This window comes from Mobula hypostoma, chromosome 19, assembly GCF_963921235.1.
Source record: "Mobula hypostoma chromosome 19, sMobHyp1.1, whole genome shotgun sequence".
Taxonomy (NCBI): domain Eukaryota; kingdom Metazoa; phylum Chordata; class Chondrichthyes; order Myliobatiformes; family Myliobatidae; genus Mobula; species Mobula hypostoma.
In genome coordinates this window covers 48,420,400-48,439,935 of record NC_086115.1, presented here as the reverse complement: position 1 = coordinate 48,439,935, position 19,536 = coordinate 48,420,400, and the positions used below count along the sequence as shown (strand labels likewise).

General features: G+C 39.9%; 2 protein-coding genes across 2 annotated transcripts in view; both read right to left on the bottom strand.

Annotated features, from left to right (window-relative positions):
- The window catches only part of LOC134359017 (disintegrin and metalloproteinase domain-containing protein 12-like), a 397,127-nt gene extending 393,030 nt beyond the window's left edge, over window positions 1–4,097 (bottom strand). The window contains exon 1 of the mRNA XM_063071825.1: window positions 3,697–4,097. Coding sequence (XP_062927895.1) covers window positions 3,697–3,859 — 163 coding nt within the window. The 5' untranslated portion in view covers window positions 3,860–4,097. The remainder of the gene's footprint in view (window positions 1–3,696) is intronic.
- An 11,635-nt stretch (window positions 4,098–15,732) lies between these two features.
- The window catches only part of c19h10orf90 (chromosome 19 C10orf90 homolog), a 233,506-nt gene continuing 229,702 nt past the window's right edge, over window positions 15,733–19,536 (bottom strand). The window contains exon 11 of the transcript XR_010020935.1: window positions 15,733–15,845. The gene's annotated coding sequence lies outside the window, so the exon portion shown is untranslated. The remainder of the gene's footprint in view (window positions 15,846–19,536) is intronic.

Sequence of the window (19,536 nt, the reverse complement as noted above, 5' to 3'; positions counted from 1 at the left end):
GGTGTAGACAATTTTATCTCAGTCACACTCTGTTCCCTGACCTTGCCCTTAATGACAGATTGCCTCTGTACCATTGGCACAAGTAAAGTGGCTGCCAAGCTCCTGAAACGCACATCATTAATTGCTAAGAAAGAAGACCGTCAAGCTACTCATAGACTTCTAGGCCCTGATGGAGACAAGGCTATTTTTGGTGCGCCAGCCACCTGCTGTGCATTGCATTAATATCCTGCAAAGAATCAGTCAAAGGCATTGCTAAAGCATTTTACAAAAGGAATCATCAATCCAAATGAGAACTGTCTGGATCATGTCTGGAGTTGTACAAGGAACCTGTAATGCCCCAACACCACTGCCCTGGTAAGCATATAATTAACTTATTCTACCGAGCAGCTGCAGTAAAGACTGTTCAGCAGGTGATGGAAAGAAGATTAGGAGGGGACACAGCAATCTCCTGTGTGCTTGAGCTAGTTCCTGCAATGGTCTGCTGAGATGGACTTTGGTGCTATGAATTGCATCTAGTTACTGCAAAGTGAAAGCTGATCAGTGATCACAGAATGCAGATCAGAAATGATTGCCAAAATGTTCGTCAGCAATAAAATAAAACATCACTGATGAATACTCTATAATCCCTGAAATAATTCAGACCTGCTTATTGTCTTTTCCTGGCTAACCCCTGTGCAAGGTGCTCAGGATTATTTTGAATTGATCGTCAAAGGTAATAGGTTGGATCCAATGCAGGCTGGTGTCTTTGGCTGTGACCTATTACCTTTGAGGATTGTAGGCAGTCAAGCAAGCATATCATCAGATTTCAGGTATCATATGACTTCAGGTATCATCAGCTACAGATTTGACCTTGAAAGAAATCATATAACTAAGACAAATCTACTTCTGTACCTAACTTCAGCATATGAAGTGTGCATAAGTGGACCTGATTATTATTTTATTGAGGTACAGCACGGAATAGGCCCTACGACTGCACCACCCAACAACCCCCACCCAATTTAACCCTGGCCTAATCACAGGACAATTTACAGTGACCAATTAACCCAGCAATCGGTACGTCTTTGAACTGTGGGAGGAAAGCGGAGCACCCGGGGGAAACCCACGCGATCATGGGCAGAATGTACAGACTCCTTACAGACACCACTGGGAATTGAACGCTTGTCACTGGTGCTCTAAAGCACTGTCCTCGCCACTATGTTACCGTGAATAGGTTCTGGTGTTTCTGGTTCAGTTCCTGAGTGGATTTGGAAGATTTTGCAGACATATATTTTGCAGTACCACTCCAGTACTTCAAGTTGGCTAGTCTCAAAAGTGGAGGGCAAGAATCACAATGTTCGAGGGACAATGAGCTTCTTGTTAGGTCTGTACTTCAAGCACACTTTTCCTCAGAGGGCATACTGAAGGAGGTGGTAAATTTCATGATTGATGAATGCCTTCATTGAATAGTGGGTCCCATGGGTATGTGAAGTGGTTCATTTCCCAGAATCCTTTATTGTTGGGAGGTGACATAGTCCAGCAGCAGCAGGTTAATGGATAATCCTTGTCTTGTGGACATCGTGTGAGGTCCATTCACTTCTGTACTTCAGAGAACAACAGCATCACAGTGAACCAACTAGGAGAGCTGCTGCCACACGGCTTCAGTAGCCCAAGTTGAATCCTAACCTCTGATATCTATGTATTAAAATGTTTTGCCTGTGACCATTAGGGGGCTTCAACTTCCTTTTGTATTCCAAAGAAGTACAGATTGGTAGGTTAAATGGTCGTTGTAAATCGCTTCCAGTGTGTGGATGGGTGATAGAATCTGAGAAGAACGGATGAGAATGCAGGGAGAATAAAGAAGAGATAGTGTACGACTGGTGTAAGTGGGTGTTTGATGGTCAGTGTGGCTCAGTAGGCCAAAATGCCTCTTTCTATCTGTAGGATCCATCACTGAAAGGGATGTGACAGGCTTTGGAGAATCTTCCTCTGGCTTATGCTCACTCCCTGAGGGAAAATGCCTGACCTCTTACCTCTAAAGACAGCCTAACTGAGGCAGAAGACTCTTTGTTCAGAGAGTCAGTGGCATAAATTTGTGTCACACAGTAGACTGGATTAACATCATACCACATGACAGCATGCATCTTTTTAAATTATCATTCCTGCTGATGATGGAAGAACAATATTGAACTTCAGATGAAAAGGAACATAACAGTTCCCACTACTGATTAATCAACTGACAGTATATGACTGAAGGAACTGAATACTGATATATTATCCAAGACTTTGAACACATATTTGAATGAAAATGAATTCAATCCTCGCCTATTTCAGTTTGCAAAATTCCAAAGACCAGAATGCTGTTTTAGAAGTCCAATATTGAAACTATTTTAGGTAGAATTAGCTCCAGCTCTTGTTCTATTGTGTATATTCATTTTCATCATACAGGAAGAAAAAAAAATCTGATTACTGCAGCTGCCTGTTCTGGGGAAGCAATTAGCCTTTTAGATGAAATGCCAAATTCACTGATAACCCTTGCATAATATGTCCAACTCAGGAAAGAAATGGGGAATATTTTATTGATGCTACAGCCTGTGAAAGGACTGATGTCTTGATTTAACTTTTGATAAAAGGTGAAACACGTCAAATTCAATAAATGAGTTTCCTCCAGCTAACCCCTAACACATAATTACGACCAAGGCAAATAAATACAAGTTAACTAAGGCAAATAAATACAAGTTAACTCCTGTACTAACCAAACACGATAGGAACTTGTGTTTGGTGGAATTAAACATCAAAGAAAGGTGGTTCAAGTTAACTGCGCATTATTTCTGTGTGTAGGTTACGAAAAGGGCGATGTCCTCCAGGGAAGCACAAAGACAGAGAATTGGGAGAGGGAAGTAGTATATGTCCGCAGGGAGATCCCTTAAACCCAAATATTAATCAGTACTGGCCAAACTTTGAAGGATCAAGAACCATGTTCTAAAGCTAACATTTAATTAGGAGCATAGAAGTAATCTCCGAAGTTCTCGCTCAGTCATTCCATGCCAGCTCATGATTCCAAATCAGTGAGTTAGCGAAATCACAGGATTTCGCATTCAATTTCAAACGCTGATTCCATCCAAAAATGCCATCACACAAGTCACTTTGTTGCTAAGTTTCTAGTAACTTTTTCTTAAGTGAATAGTTTCCAGCTTTTATAAAAGCGCCGGACCGAACTGGATAAAACACTAATAAAACGGTGCTAAAGTATTTCCAACTTCTAGCTCCTTCCAATGGTCATTAGCTTTCCAATCCACAGCATAACGTCCAGCACACCAGAACTGCTTTGCGCTGTGAGCGATGCAGGCAGGATCGGAGAACAGAATAACTGGCAATCAAATTCAGTCAATAATCTTACGCTGGAAGTAAACCAAAAGACAGAAAACCTGTCTTGATCATAGTTACATGGGCACGAATCACATTGGTTCAATATATCTCTCGGGATACCAAGCAAACTGTGCAACTGTTCTGAAGCACAATGGAAAAGTTTGATCCCAATGTATTTTGAGTCATTCAAATAGGAGCCAGATGGTGTAACGGCCAATGGATAGATGCCTCAAAGTAACGGGCACGGCGTGAAAGCAAGGCGATTGCATTGCCCATAAAATAGTAGCAAAAAACACACAGAAGTTATAGTACTTTTCGGAACCAAAATAAATTTTAAAAAATAACTCTCACCATCTTTCCATGTTACGAATGCATCGGTTACGCTTATAAAAACATACAGTATTTGCAGTCTCGCTGCAAAACCACTGCGCCCAAGTCCTCTTGTCATCTTGTGCAGACTGTGAGATAACTTAGCGATCTTTGCATCAAACTGGATGGGGGAGATCAGCACCATAATATAGAGGGAGCCGGGATCAGGACGTGGGAGATTTCCGGCAGACGGTCACTCGCCTCATACAGCCCTCCCAGACTGGGCAGGATTTCGGGCACTGTCACAAAGTTCACTTGGGACAAAGGCAGCAAAGACATGTGTTCCTAAAGAAGCTGTAGAGGGCCCAGGTGCCCAATTCATGTGCTCAGGACTCAGACGGAAAAGCCTGCTCTAAAATGCCACTTTAGCAGCTTTTCTTCGACAGCCCCCCCCCCATACCGCTGCTTGTATAACCACAGATGTAGCTCTTGGGTCCTAGTGCCCGTCGTGTTCAGTTTGAAAATATGAATGGGTCATTCCTGCTGACGTAATCAAAACAGAAAAGTCGACCCATCCCCTGAAATGGTTACCTCCGCCACAATTAATTCGGATTTAGCACGTGAGGTGAACAATGCAAGAGGCCCCAAGATGCAAATGACCTTTAGGATGTCTGAATTTGTGAAATCGCACTTCAGGAAATCGGGATTTCAATAATGCTTTACATAAATGCCCATTGCATCAGCTTAGTGACAGTGCACAGTAGAAGTTCAACCTTAACAATCACCCGGTGAAATTAAAGTGAGCAGCGTCATCTCAATATTTGCAGTTCGTCTGCTCTACATTTTCTTCCGTTTGCAAGTAGAGCGCGTTCTTCCTCACTGTACTATAAACATTTCCTCTCCCAAGTTAATCAGGAGCAGTGGGAGATCAACTTCAACCCAGTAAAGTACCCATCGTAATATCAATATAAAGCAGAAAACTTTTGCACGTCTTAATCCTGCATGGTTTAATAAACCATCATCCCTGACAGACTTTTAATAAATAATCCTGTGTCTTTAATTGTTGTTGTGCTGAAACAGTTTTCCTATTCATGTTTCTAGGATATAACTGAAATGCATGCAACACTCTGTCCTTGTACACGCTGTATTTCACAACTACTGTATTTCAACAAATTGAGAACTCCAGCTACAGTTTCCTTGAATGGCATTTGTTTGACTACACATTTTCACAGCAAGCACAGCACCGCAGGAAGTTTTTCCAGTGCCTTGACTTCATCGAGGAAAGTAACCGACATTAAATTAAGTGAACATTGCTGTGTCTGCAAATTTAACACTATTCAACCACAATGACAACACATCAGTGTAACTTATCACATACAAATCACTTCAATGTAGTTCTGAGGGATATAATTATGTGATACATACATTTTAAGCTCATTTTCATCATTACTCAAGAATAATGAAAATCATATCTAGCGATTACATTGTTTAACCACGGCTGTAACAGGAACTTTGCTGTCTTGTTACATGCACAAATGCTTACATGCATACACAGTTCTCCCTGAACTAGAAATATTAATGTTGTCTGATAAATTTAGATTATAATAATGTTATAAAAGTCACAGAAGGCCTAATAGCCCACTTAAGCCTCACCTCTACAACTCCTGGAACCACAATTCGTCTGAAATTAAAGTTATTATTTTCTGAGGCAGGACCTGGTGGTGGTGGATTGCAATCACCCTGATGTTTTGAAGGAGGTGGCACGGTATTACACTATTACAGCTCCAGTGACCCAAGTTCAATTCCTGCCAGAGTCTGTAAGAAGTTTGTACGTTTTTCCCCTAACTGTTTGGGTTTCCTCCAGGTGCTCCGGTTTCCAGCTACCTTCCAAATTTGTATGGGTTCGGAATCGGAATCAGGTTTAATATTACCGTCATATGTCATGAAATTTGTTGTTTTGTGGCAGCAGTACATTGCAATACATAATAATAAAATGATAAATTTAAAAAGAAGAATTAAATAAGCAGTGCTAAAAGAGACAAAAATGAATACTGAGGTAGTGTTTGTGGGTTCGTTGTCCATTCAGAAATCTGATAGTGGAGGGGAAAAAGCTGTTCCTGAAATATTGAGTGTGTGTCTTCAGACTCTTGTACCTCCTCCTTGATGGTAGCAATGAGAGGAGGCCATGTCCTTGGTGACGGGGGTCCTTAGAGATAGATACAGCCTTTTTGAGCCATCGCTCCTTGAAGGTTTCCTGAATGTTGGGGATGCTAGTACCCGTAATGGCACTGGTAGAGTTTACAACTTTCTGCAGCTTTTTCCAGTCCTGTGCAATGGTCCCTCCATACTAGACAGAGATGTAACTAGTTAGAATGCTCTCCATGGTACATCTGAGAGTGTATTTGGTAACATATCAATTTTCCTCAAACTCCTAATGAAATATGTCCACTGTTGTGCTTATTTTCTAAGGAAGCTGAGACCCTTCAATGTATGCAGCTTATGTTAGAGGTCTTTTACCAGTCTGTTGTATTAAATGCAGTCTTCTTTACTGCTTTATGTTGGTGCTAGTGATGCAAAAAGAATAAATAAGCTCATCAAAAAGTCTGGATCTGTCCTTGGCTTTAACCCGGACCCTTTTGAGAGGAAGTCACTGAACAAACTGCTATCCGTTATGGACAATCTGGCACATCCTCTCCATGACCTATTGAATAAGCAGCGGAGTACCTTTTCGAACAGGCTCATTCAGCTCCGCCGTCACAAGGATCGTTACAGAAAAACTTTCCTACCAAATGCAATAAGCATATACAACAGTTCATCTCTGTGTGACAGGAGAACACACATCCCAGTATGATAATCTCTGCTTTATGATTTAGTACATTATTATTGCACATTGCTACATGATTATTGTGTATATTATTATTAGTTAAGCCTGCACACTTCTAAGTGTGTTTTAAATGTTGCTGCTGTAACAAAAGAATTTCCCACTCAGGATCAATAAAATAATTCTATTATTATTTTTTTTAATGCATCAATATATTGGGCCCAGAATATTCGGTTACTTGGTCACATGGTTGTAATTGGACACCGTGGGTGTGTTGGGTTGGAACAGCCTGTACCATTCTCTGTCTCTAAATAAATAAATCTACAATGAAAAATGTCTAAGATCATTTCAAATTATTAGGTTACGATGTAAAATTGGGATCTAACATTTGACAAACTCTGCCAATTCCATATCGATATGTACTTGAAGTTGACATAAATCAACAAGAAACAGGAAATATCAACATAGCACTATAATATTATACTAACCCAGTGAAGCTACAATATTGCACAGCTGAATAACAAACACAAAAAATAATAGTGTACAAACAAAAGAGAAATACAAGATAACTGACATACAAATTTTAAAAAAGGAAGTACCAGGAACATTCAGTAAGTCAGTCAACATCCACAAAGAGAAAAGATCAGAGTAATGCTCTGTATTCATAACAATCCTGGTGAAAATAGTGGTAAACAAGCAACAGAGAAAGCATTCTTATCATCCCCTTTTCAAATGTAAAAGGTCACTGTCACTTTTGAAGAATACCAGGAGAGTTATCAATAGATTATGGAATGGTTCCAGAGGACTGGGAAATTGCAAATGTCACTCTGCTCTTTAAGAAGGGAGAGAGACAGCAAAAAGGAAATTATAGGCCGGTTAGCCTGACTTTAGTGGTTGGGAAGATATTGGAGTCTAATATTAAGGATAAGGTTTTGGGTTACTTGGAGATGCATGATAAAGTAGCCCAAAGTCAGGGGTCGGTATTGGAACTGCTTATTTTCATGTTATATGTCAATGATTTTGATGATGGAATTGATGGCTTTGTGGCCAGTTTGCAGACAATACAAAGATAGGTGGAGGGGCAGGTAGTGTTGAGGAAGCAGGTAGTCTGTAGAAAGACTGAGACTGATTGGTATAATGGGCAAAGAAGTGGCAGATGGAACATAATGTAGGGAAGAGTATGGTCATGCACTTTGGTAGAAGGAATAAAGGCGCAGACTATTTACTAAATGGGGAGAAAGTTCAAAACTTAGAGCTTCAAATGGACTTGGGAGTCATCTTGCAGGATTCCATAAAGATTAACTTACAAGTTGAGTTGATGGTAAGGAAGGCAAATGCAATGTTAGCATTCATTTCGAGAGGACTAGAATATAATAGCAAGGATATGATGCTGAAGCTTTATAAGGCATTGGTGAGACTAAGTATTGGAAGCAGTTTTGTGCTCTTATCTAAGAAAAGTTGTGTTGGCACTGGCGAGGGTCTGGAGATGGTGCAGAGGAGGTTCTCAAGAATGATTCCGGGAATGAAAGCGACAATGTATAAAAAGCGTTTGATGCTCTGTGTCTGTATTCACTGGAATTTAGAAGAATGAGGAGGTTTCTCATTGAAACCTAGAAAATATTGTAATGCCTAGATAGAGTGGATGTACAGAGGATGTTTCCTATAGTGGGTGATTCGGGGACCAAAGGACACCGCCTCAGAATAGAGGAAAGTCCATTTCAATTAGAGATGAGCAGGAATTTCTTTAGCCAGAGGGTGGTGAATCTGTGGAATTTATTGCCACAGATTGCTGTGGAGGCCAAGTCATTGAGTGTATTTAAAGTGGAGGTTCATAGGCTTGTGATTAGTCAGGACATTAAGGTTAAAGATTATGAAAAGAAGGCAAGAGAATAGGTTTGAGAGAGATAATGAATCAGCTGTGATTAAATAGTGGAGCAGACTTGATGGGTTGAGTAGTTTTATCTCTACTGTTCTGATGAATGTTGATTACCGGCCAACTCCCAAAGTAGGTTATCTCTTCCTGATTTTTTTCTCTATTTGTGAAGTCTAGTTATGGTTGAAATCACAGCCACATTTCCTTTGTTATATCAGCAACAGTAACCACACTTAAGACAGGACAAGCTAAGGAATACATGATAAATGTGAGCAAGCTAAGTACAGAGGAAGAGAGAGTCCTTGGAGCACATATGTGCTGGTCCCTATAGACAGAAACACAAGCAGATAAAGTTCTTTAAATGTCATTTGGGATACATTACAGCCTAAGGCATAGATTATAAGAGCAGGGAGGTCATACTGGAGTCACAGCAAACAATAGTTAAGCCTCAGCTTCAGTACCGTGCACAGTGCTAGTCACCACACTACAGGAAGGAAATGAAAGCACGAGAGAGAATGCAGAGGAAGCTTACTTACATGGATACTGCCAGAGCTGAAAAATTGGACTTAAGAGGAGACCTGACCAAACTGGGGTTGTTTTCTTTGGAATAATGGAAACTGGGAGGAAGGTAGTATGGAGGGGGTATTTAACTGACATGCTTTAGATTCTGTGAAGACTGGATATGATGAAAATGAAGAATCTATTTTTCTTGATCGACAGCAAGGTAATAAGCAGATGAAGATTTACAATAGCTGGTTGAGGATTAGAGAGGTTTTTTTTTGCCCAATGAGTCATGTTAATTTTGAACTTAACTGCCTTCAAGTATACTGGAGACAAAATGGCTTCCGATTTAGAAGGGTGTCTGGAGAAACCTGAATAGAGGTACTTGTGACCAGCATTGACATAATGACCTTCATTTTGTTAATAAATTTGATGATTCCATGGTTGAAAATATGGAAATAAGAGATGGACTGTTCTGAAGCATGATGAGGTTGAAAAGAACACTGCTACAGTAGACACATCAGACAATTCACTACAGTAAAGTTAAAAACTGACCTGAGCCATGCATTGTGGGACATTGCCTAGGGATGCATGGTGGACTAAAAGTACTAGTTACCACACAATAATAGCATGCAGTCAGCACCAAAGTGGTGGCAGGTGTAATCAGAAGCTTAATCAAGCAGCACCTACCTAGAAATAATCTACTTAGTTTGGGTTTTACCTGATAAACTTGTGTAAATACCCTTGTCTTCAAGGTAGCATTTGACTAAGAGTGGCACCAAGGAGATTTGGTAAACCAAAGTTACTGTACAACTTACCGCTTGAAAGCTTGTTGGAGGTAAAATCTCTTCACATTTACATGTAGCATCAGTGAGGATAGCAGTTTGTTGGTTGAAGATATAGCTTGTATAAGGTAGATAGTTGTGGTTGCTGGAGATTCCATCTTCAAGGCATAACTTAAGTGTGGTTGGCCCAACCATATTTGCTTTGTTTTCAGGTCAGAAGTGTGGTATACAGCAACACGTTTAGAGATGATTATCAGACCTAAGACATTAGCAAAAAGGATGAGGGCAGCTGTTGATTGGGAACACAATAGAGCTGCAAGTTCCCTGCCAAGTCACTCCCCATTTTGACATGGAAATAAATCACAGTTCATTTATTTTCACTGGGTCTAACTACTGGAACTCTCTATCTCATAATATTGTGTAAATACTTCCACTCCAAGAGTTACAAGAAGGCAGTTCACACCAGCTTTCTAAAGGACTATTAGTGATGGGCCCTTAATGCAGGACCTGACAGTCATCTCAATACTTTCAAAAATACTGAATGGAGGAGAGGATTAGATGGCCAATATGCTAATTTAGTAATTTCTGAAATAAACTATCAAATGCCTGAAAACCAGACAGTAAATTATATGGGAGGCAGGGTTTGAGAGTCGGCACAACATTGTGGGCCGAAAGGCCTGTAATGTGCTGTACTATTCTATGTTCTAAATGCATAAGTTATAGCTGAACTGCTGAGTAAATTCAGCAATATAGCTCTTTCATATTCATTGGTAGTTTTAACATTCTTCTCTTAAATATTTATTTAATACAGTATTTGATTGTTGGGCATTTTTCTATGAAAATCATTTTATTTATATCTAGCTCAAATAAAATAAACATTTGTATTAACAACATTAGTAGAAGCTTTTATTTTTACTCACATAGTTGAATTTGAGCAGGTAGGCCTAAAAGGACCAACTAAAATGTCTTTAAGGCTCTATTGATATCATTAGAATCTGACTACAATTTTAAGGGGGGCTTGAGCAAGGAATATGCTTTCCTCATGCCAATTCAACACAGAAATATATTAAGAACAGAACTGGTCTGAAATAAAAAGACCCTGTTTATTTTTATTTACTTGCTGTTCATCTGAAAGGGTTGTCAATCCTCCTCTGCTGTGGTATCATCATACACATATCTTTCCAATTCTGCCATTGACACAAGGGCCTTGTTTGTTGTAGTATGATAAACTGATCTTCGGAATCTAGTCAGGGTGAGAGGCAAAAATCACTAAACACGTGTTATTCTCACTGTTTCTGTAATTAATCGTGTCTCCAAAGCCAATCGTCGAAATTGGAAACACATCTCCCCTGCAGCATTGTACAACAATGACTTTCAGTGTCCCAGGTAACAGTGATAAAGAATGAAGTGGAATGTACTTTGTGGGTGAGCTTTTACACAATCCCTTTGAAACTAATGAAAGTACACTCCATCCTGTTAGATTAGATTCTCTCCCATGTCACTTTAATGCCAGAGTATTTCTATTCTGGCCCCAGGAATTTCAGAATCATTGTTTCTGCAGAAGTATACAGAAACTGAATTTTGGCAAAATTAAATGAAAGAAATACAATATGTATAGGAGTAATTATGGGAAATATCAAGGGTGATCTGCCAGTGATACATAAATTATTATTAAAGAAAAAAGACCATATGATTCATGTTCCACATGGGCCTTCGATCCATTACATTTAACCCTATCAGCATAATAGGGCAGCAGAGTGGTGTAGTGGTTAGCACAACACTTTACAGTACAGGCAACCCAGGTTCATTTCCTGTCACCGCCTGTAAGAAGTTTGTGTGTTCTCCCCGTGACCATGTGGGTTTCTTCCTGGTGCTCGGGTTTCTTCCTGGTGCTCTGGTTTCTTCCAGTCCAAAGACGTACCAGTTGGCAGGTTAATTGGTCATTGTAAATTGTCGCAGGATTATATTGGAGGATTGTTGGGCAGTGTGGCTCGAAGGGACAAGTGGTCCTATTCTGTGCTGTATCTCAATAAACAAACAAATAAATAAATAAGTCTTCCATTTCTTTCTTTCTTACATGTCCTACTTGTCTTCATGTATATCTGTGTTCCTGTTGTAACTCATATATCAAGCTACACTCTGTGGCCGCTTTATCAGGTACCTCCTGTACTTAATAAAGTGCCCACTGAGTGCACTGTATGGTGCAAAAAGTCTTAGACATATATATATATAGAGCTAGGGTTCCTAAGACCTTTGCATGGTACAGTATATTGGTTAAGATAGGAAGGTGTTTGGGAAATAGAAACAAGAGTATTTAGCTTTGTATTAGCTCAGTAGTATTAAGAGTTATCTGGTAACTGGAGAAATATAATATGCAGTACTGTGCAAAAGCCTAAGGCACTCTAGATACATATATGTGTCTAAGACTTTTGCACAGTTCTGTATGTTCCTGGTCTTCTGCTGCTGTAGCCCATCCACTTCAAGGTTCAATGTGTTGTGCATTCAGAGATGCTCTACTGTGCACCACTGTTGTAATACATGCTTGAACCAGTCTTGTCATTTTCCTCTGATCACTCTCATTAACAAGGCATTGTAGCCCGCAGAATGGCTTCTCACTGGATGTTTTCTTTTTGTTTTTCACACAATTCTGTCTAAACTCTAGAGACTGTTGAGTGTGAAAATCCCAGGGGATCAGCAGTTTCTGAAAGACTTAAACCATCTTCCCTGGCACTATTAATTTTAACTATTTTTAATATTTTTAATATTTAATATTTGTAATCCAGGGAGTGGGAAGCACAGAATCAAATATCGCTGTGATGATTGTATGTTCTAGTACCAATTGTTTGGCGACAATAAAGTATAAAGTACTGACAATCATTCCATGGTCAAAGTCACTCAGACAGTATCACATTTCTTCACCATTCTGATGTTTGATCTGGACAACAACTGAACCTCTTGACCATGTCCGCATGCTTTTATGCAATGAGTTGCTGCCACATGATTGGCTGATTAGATACTTGCATTAATGAGCAGGTGTACAGGTGGACCTAATTAAGTGGCCACAGAGTATATACTCTTTGGGTTAAAGAGCTTTCCCAGAATTACCCATACGATTTATTAGTGACTGTTTGAGATTTAGGATTTTTTGTTTCGTATGTCCCACAAGTGGAAAAATCTCTATGTTGTTACTTTTTAGCCACATTCTGGTACTAAATGAAATATTAGTCCAACCCACAGATATCTATTTATCTGAAAGAAGGACTCCCACCCTATTCAATTGGTAAATCTCTCATTTCTGTCTCATCTGGATGACAATCAATATTATGGTCTTTCATGATGGCTCATTATTGAAAGAAACATTTGAAACACAATCTCAATGTGAAAGAGGGGATGGGAAGGAGATGAGTTTTAAACTTTTTACTCTGTATGAATCACAGCAGAAAGAATGTATGTATTGTATATATCAGGTAAAAATGATTAGGAGATTGTATGTTTTCTGTTTCAGTCCATGGTTCAGCTATAGTTCAGCTGATATTTATTTATTTATTTGTTTATTGAGGTACAGTGTGAAATAGGCCCTTCTGGCCTTCGAGCCACGCTACCCAGCAACACCCGACTTAACACAGTAAATTCCAACATACAATGGGATAATGACCAGTAATTTGTATTTATGATATTAACCATGATAAATATGGCAAAGTTGTAGGAATAAATGCTCTACACTAGTAGGATGAATTATACTAAACACTTGGATGTAATTCCAATGTTTCATCTATGCTAGCATGCAATTCTAGATTCACCATGTCTGGGTTTCACAGAGAGAAGTATAAATACATGATATTTTCAGTCCTCCCAACAGTAGGTGTCAGTGTTACACATTCATACTGCAATATCTGAACCTCTAGATGGCACCACAACTACACTCTATTTACATTTTGCATGCAGTTTATCGTCCTTGCACATATACCTGCAGAAAAATACTATTTTAATTTTCTTCTTTCCTTACCACCTTCTCTAATTACTCCTTTTGATTGCAGTAAAGCTCCGTGTTAGTTTGGGCTTATCGTCTCATTACTGTGCTATTATTGCATATGGAGCTCTTTCATTATCTTTGAAAATTTTGCATTATCCTTCATAATTACCATAAGGCCAATATAGTGCAGCATGACCAGACTTTTTCCTGCAGTGTATTTTTTTCCCTTAGGTTCACATTTCCTATCTTTACCCTTTGCCTTCTTAGAGATCCTTCCATATCCCTGTGTTGGCTTCCTGATCTTCAAGTGAACCGCACTGAGAACGTTAAAGGTCATTGGTTGCAATAGTGTGTGTGTGTGTGTGTGTGTGTGTGTGTGTGTGTGTGTGTGTGTGTGTGTGTGTGTGTGTGTGTATGTGTGTGTGTGTGTGTGTGTGTGTGTGTGTGTGTGCACAAAAGCATGAGGAATGAGGGATGGTGGGGTACAGTCTCCTTAAAGATTTGTAAAAGAATGAATGATAGGACAGAAACAGTATGTGAGTTTATTTGCGGAGACAGCTATGTGAGAATGAAGAGGGTGAGAGATAGATGTTCGGGGAAAATTGGACGTGAACAAATGCAGAAGAGGATAGTCATCCTTTGAGAAGCATTTTCAAGAAACAGCAAACTTCTTTTCTTTAACTGCGTTATCTGTGAAAACATTTTCCAAGCACTCCTTCGAGAAGGCGCCTCTCTCAGAGACTAGATTACGAGAATACAAAGCCCTGCTCTATAATGGGAAAGATTCGACAAATATATTAGATCTGTGGAAGATTAGGTCTGGGATATTGAGTTTACAGCTGTGGTCTCGAGCAAGAACGAACTCAGGACTCAAAGGGAGCATCAGCAATACACACATAACCACCAAAACATGAATTACTACGGATAAAATTCTTGCTTATTGTTTGTATCCCTCTTTTCTGTACCTCAATCATTTGTCTCTGATTAGTTCAAATTTCATACAGCAAGTCGCAAAAGGAAGGTGGAAAAATAGTTAAAAATGTCACCAAAGTTACAGTGTAATGTTTCAAAATACTCACAACTTTATAAAAGAGCAAGACTTACACAAAGAAGATCCTTACAGCCACATGTACAATAGCAATTTCTCTATTGCAAGTTACACATAGCATTTTCCAGTATGTGAAAGTCACAGTGTAGCTGAAATGTTGACTAAATTACAAGCTACATTTTTCAGCTTGAAATTATAACCTTGAAATTATAACCTTGAAAGTGCAGATTTAAAAATAATTAATAACAGGAATTTCCATTCACAGCTCGTGCTGGATCTGCTATTCTAATCTTAATCGGTATTGCATTCCGTTGTGATTGTAGAAACTAATGAGATTAAAATCTATAGAGTATTCATTGTTAAAAGCTATTAAATATACTTGAAATATATTGTATAAAGATAATGAATAATATAAAGCATGTGCTTTTGAATATTTTGTGAGTTAACTTTGAAAGGAGGAAATAGTAAATATACATTTAATAATGATATCAGATTTTATCAATTTACTTTGCATATTAAGCCTAAACAGTACATCTTAACTTTCATTTAATTGATTTGAAATTAATATTCAAAAGCCTGCAATGCATTATTGCTGTGCAGTAAAGTGGATAAAATGACTAAGAATGGATAAAATCAACACATTACAATAAAGCAAACTCTGAAGTAAGAATAGGGATGAAGAAAATCTGTCTTCTTGCTAAAGTGTAAAAATTAAATGCTGGAAATATGATTTGTAAGTTAATAAAGACAAAAGACTTATTTCTACAAGAGAGTATTTTACGTTAATTATGCAGGCTGTGGGACCCTAACAGATACCAAATTGTGAAGTTGGCTGAGGCAGACAAAGCATCGTAGATGGAGCTGTAGAACACTTACATTACTAATCAATATTCTTCCACTCTTCACATAGCCATTACTATTATTCATAATTAACTCAATCATTGAACCTGTGCCAAAAATAGAGCCATTTAGCTTGTTGTGCCAATGAACGAACATCTGTGCTAAGTTCCGAATTCTGGCTACTTGTCCATATCTCTGTTAATTTCTGATGTTAGCTTGGGAGGACATGAACCCTGTCTTTCGAGACACTGGAGTCATCACAGTGCTTATGATCCCTTGGTCTTCTTTCATTTTATGCTTCATTCATTTCATCACTCTTTTTTCTCCTTTTTCTACCTTTTGCTTCTTTCCTAAGAAAAGTCAACAAAAACTGCAGATTACATTTGGAGGGTTGCAATTTGGTAATCAGTCACTTCACATTCTGTTTCTAAGTCGTGTTTTTTTCCACTGTCTCACTTCAACTGCATCTCCCAGTGATACCTTCCAACCTGATAGTTCGAATATTGATTTCTTCTTGCAGTAAACAAAACTTTGCCCCTTACCCTTCCTCTATTCCCCACTCTGACTTTTTACTTCTTCGCACCTGCCTATTACTTCCCCCTGGGTCCACTCCTCCTTCCCTTTCTCCTATAGTCCACTTTCCTCTCCTATCAGATTCTTTCTTCTCCAGCCTTTGATCTTTCCTACCCACCTCACTCAACTGTCACCTTCCATCTAGCCTCTTTCCCCTCCCCCCACTTTTAAATTCAGCAATCTCCCCACTTCCCTCTCAATCCTGAGGAAGGGTCTCGGCCCGAAACATCAACTGTTTACCCTTTTCCAGAGATGTTGCCTGACCTGATGAGTTCCTCCAGAATTTTGTGTGTGTTGCTCTGGATTTCCAGCATCTGCAGACTTTCTCATGTTTGTGATCTCCCAATCCCAATGTCCAGAGAATGTAGTTTAAATAATCCGGTGTGTAGAGTCTTAACATTCCCCTCCCACTGACATTCAGCTTGCCCATCCATGCACCTTTCACCACTCATATGCTATGTTACTGGAATCAAAGGGTCTCCCACCCACAAGTAGGTTCATACCTTCTCCTGAGATACTATAGACAACAGATGTTGGAAGCTGGAGCAACAAATACTCCGCTGCAAATTGAGATTGTTTTCTCATTTCTTATGCTGATTTATAAAGCACATAAACAAAAATATTAGAACACAAATATATGTAATGTCAAGCAAAATAGTTCAGACTTAAAAATTGAAATAATAAGAACCCTCAGCAAGTTGGGTAACACCCACACAGAGAGAAAGGCAGAATTTCAATGGACTGTGCTAGATAGTGACCACACTCACTTCTTGGATTTCTGCCATTCCAGTCAAGATTGATCGTAAGAGCATGAGATATAGGATGAAGATAAGGCTATCTGGCCCGTTGAGTCTGCTCTGCCATTCAGTCATGGTTATTTTTTTCCCAAGCCCATTCTCCCACCTTCTCCCTGCAACTCTTAATCCCCTTTACCAAACAAGAACCTTTTCATCTCTACCTTAAATATGCCCGATGACTTGGCTTGTACAGCCCTCTTCTGGCAATGAATTCTTCAGATTCATCACCCTCTGGCAGAAAAATATTCCTCCTCATCTCTGATTTAGTGAGGCCTTTTATTCTGATGCTGTGCCTCAGCTCCTAGCCCCGCCTATAAAAGAAGCATCTTCTCTCTGTCCACTCTATCCAGGCCTTCGGTTTTCAGTAGGTTACAATGAGATTCCCCCTCATCCTCTGAACTTCACTGAGTATGGGTCCAGAGCCATCCAATGTTAAGCCTTTCATATCTTGGATCATTCTTTTGACTCTCCTCTGGACCATCTCAGGACCAGCACATCTTTCCTTAGATACTGGGCCCAAAATTACTCACCATCTTGTGCCCCTTATCTAAAAAAAAAAGATGTGTTTGTGGGATGGCCACTGGTCAAACTGCTGTGGGAATCCTGCCATGAGTGGCAAGGGGGCTGTAGGAGCCGGATCCTGACATCCATTTCCTCCAAAACCATAACGGCGATTCAACACTTAGCTGTTGTGTAAGACATTGGAATAGTTTTTAACTTGTCTTTTAATCAGAGGCAATAGCCAATAGACAATAGGTGCAGAAGTAGACCATTCGGCCCTTCGAACCTGCACCGCCATTCTGAGATCATGGCTGATCATCTACTATCAATACCCGGTTCCTGCCTTGTCCCCATAACCCTTGATTCCCCTATCCATAAGATACCTATCTAGCTCCTTCTTGAAAGCATCCAGAGAATTGGCCTCCACTGCCTTCTGAGGCAGTGCGTTCCACACCTCCACAACTCTCTGGGAGAAGAAGTTCCTCCTCAACTCTGTCCTAAATGACCTACTCTTTATTCTTAAACCATGCCCTCTGGTACTGGACTCTCCCAGCATCTGGAACATATTTCCTGCCTCTATCTTGTCCAATCCCTTAATAATCTTATATGTCTCAATCAGATTCCCCCTCAATCTCCTTAATTCCAGCGTGTACAAGCCCAGTCTCTCTAACCTCTCTGCGTAAGACAGTCCGGACATCCCAGGAATTAACCTAGTGAACCTACGCTGCACCTCCTCCACAGCCAGGATGTCCTTCCTTAACGCTGGAGACCAAAACTGCACACAATACTCCAGGTGTGGTCTCACCAGGGCCCTGTACAAATGCAAAAGGATTTCCTTGCTCTTGTACTCAATTCCCTTTATAATAAAGGCCAACATTCCATTAGCCTTCTTCACTGCCTGCTGCACTTGCTCATTCACCTTCAGAGACTGATAAACAAGTACTCCTAGATCTCTTTGTATTTCTCCCTTACCTAACTCCTCACCGTTCAGATAATAATCTGCCTTCCTGTTCTTGCTCCCAAAGTGAATAACCTCACACTTATTCACATTAAACGCCACCTGCTAAGTTTCTGTCCACTCACCCAGCCTATCCAAGTCACCTTGAATTCTCCTAATATCCTCGTCACATGTCACACTGCCACCCAGCTTAGTATCATCAGCAAACTTGCTGATGTTATTCACAATGCCTTCCTTTAAATCATTGACGTAAATCGTAAACAGCTGTGGTCCCAATACTGAGCCCTGTGGCACCCCACTAGTCACCACCTGTCATTCCGAGAAGCACCCATTCACTGCTACCCTTTGCTTTCTATCTGCCAACCAGTTTTCTATCCATGTCAATATCCTCCCCCACAATGCCATGAGCTCTAATTTTACCCATCAATCTCCTATGTGGTACCTTATCAAAAGCCTTCTGAAAGTCAAGGTACACCACATCCACTGGATCTCCCGCATCTATCTTCCTGGTTACATCCTCGGAAAAACTCCAATAGATTAGTCAAGCATGATTTGCCCTTGGTAAATCCATGCTGGCTCGGCCCAATCTTATCACTGCTATCAAGATATGCCGCTATTTCATCTTTAATAATGGACTCTAGCATCTTCCCCACTACTGATGTTAGGCTAACAGGGCGATAGTTCTCTGTTTTCTCCCTCCCTCCTTTCTTAAAAAGTGGGATAACATTAGCCATTCGCCAATCCTCAGGAACTGATCCTGAATCTAAGGAACATTGGAAAATGATCACCAATGCATCCGCAATTTCCAGAGCCACCTCCTTTAGTACCCTAGGATGCAGACCATCTGGACCTGGGGATTTGTTAGCCTTCAGTCCCATCAGTCTACTCATCACCGTTTCCTTCCTAATGTCAATCTGTTTCAGTTCCTCTGTTACCCTATGTCCTTGGCCCATCCATACATCTGGGAGATTGCTCGTGTCTTCCCTAGTGAAGACAGATCCAAAGTACTTATTAAATTCGTCTGCCATTTCTCTGTTTCCCATAACAATTTCTTCCAATTCATTCTTCAAGGGCCGAACATTGTTCTTAACTATGTTCCTTCTCTTCACATACCCAAAAAAACTTTTGCTATCCTCCTTTATATTCCTAGCTAGCTTGCGTTCATACCTCATTTTTTCTCCCCGTATTGCCTTTTTAGCTAAGTTCTGTTGC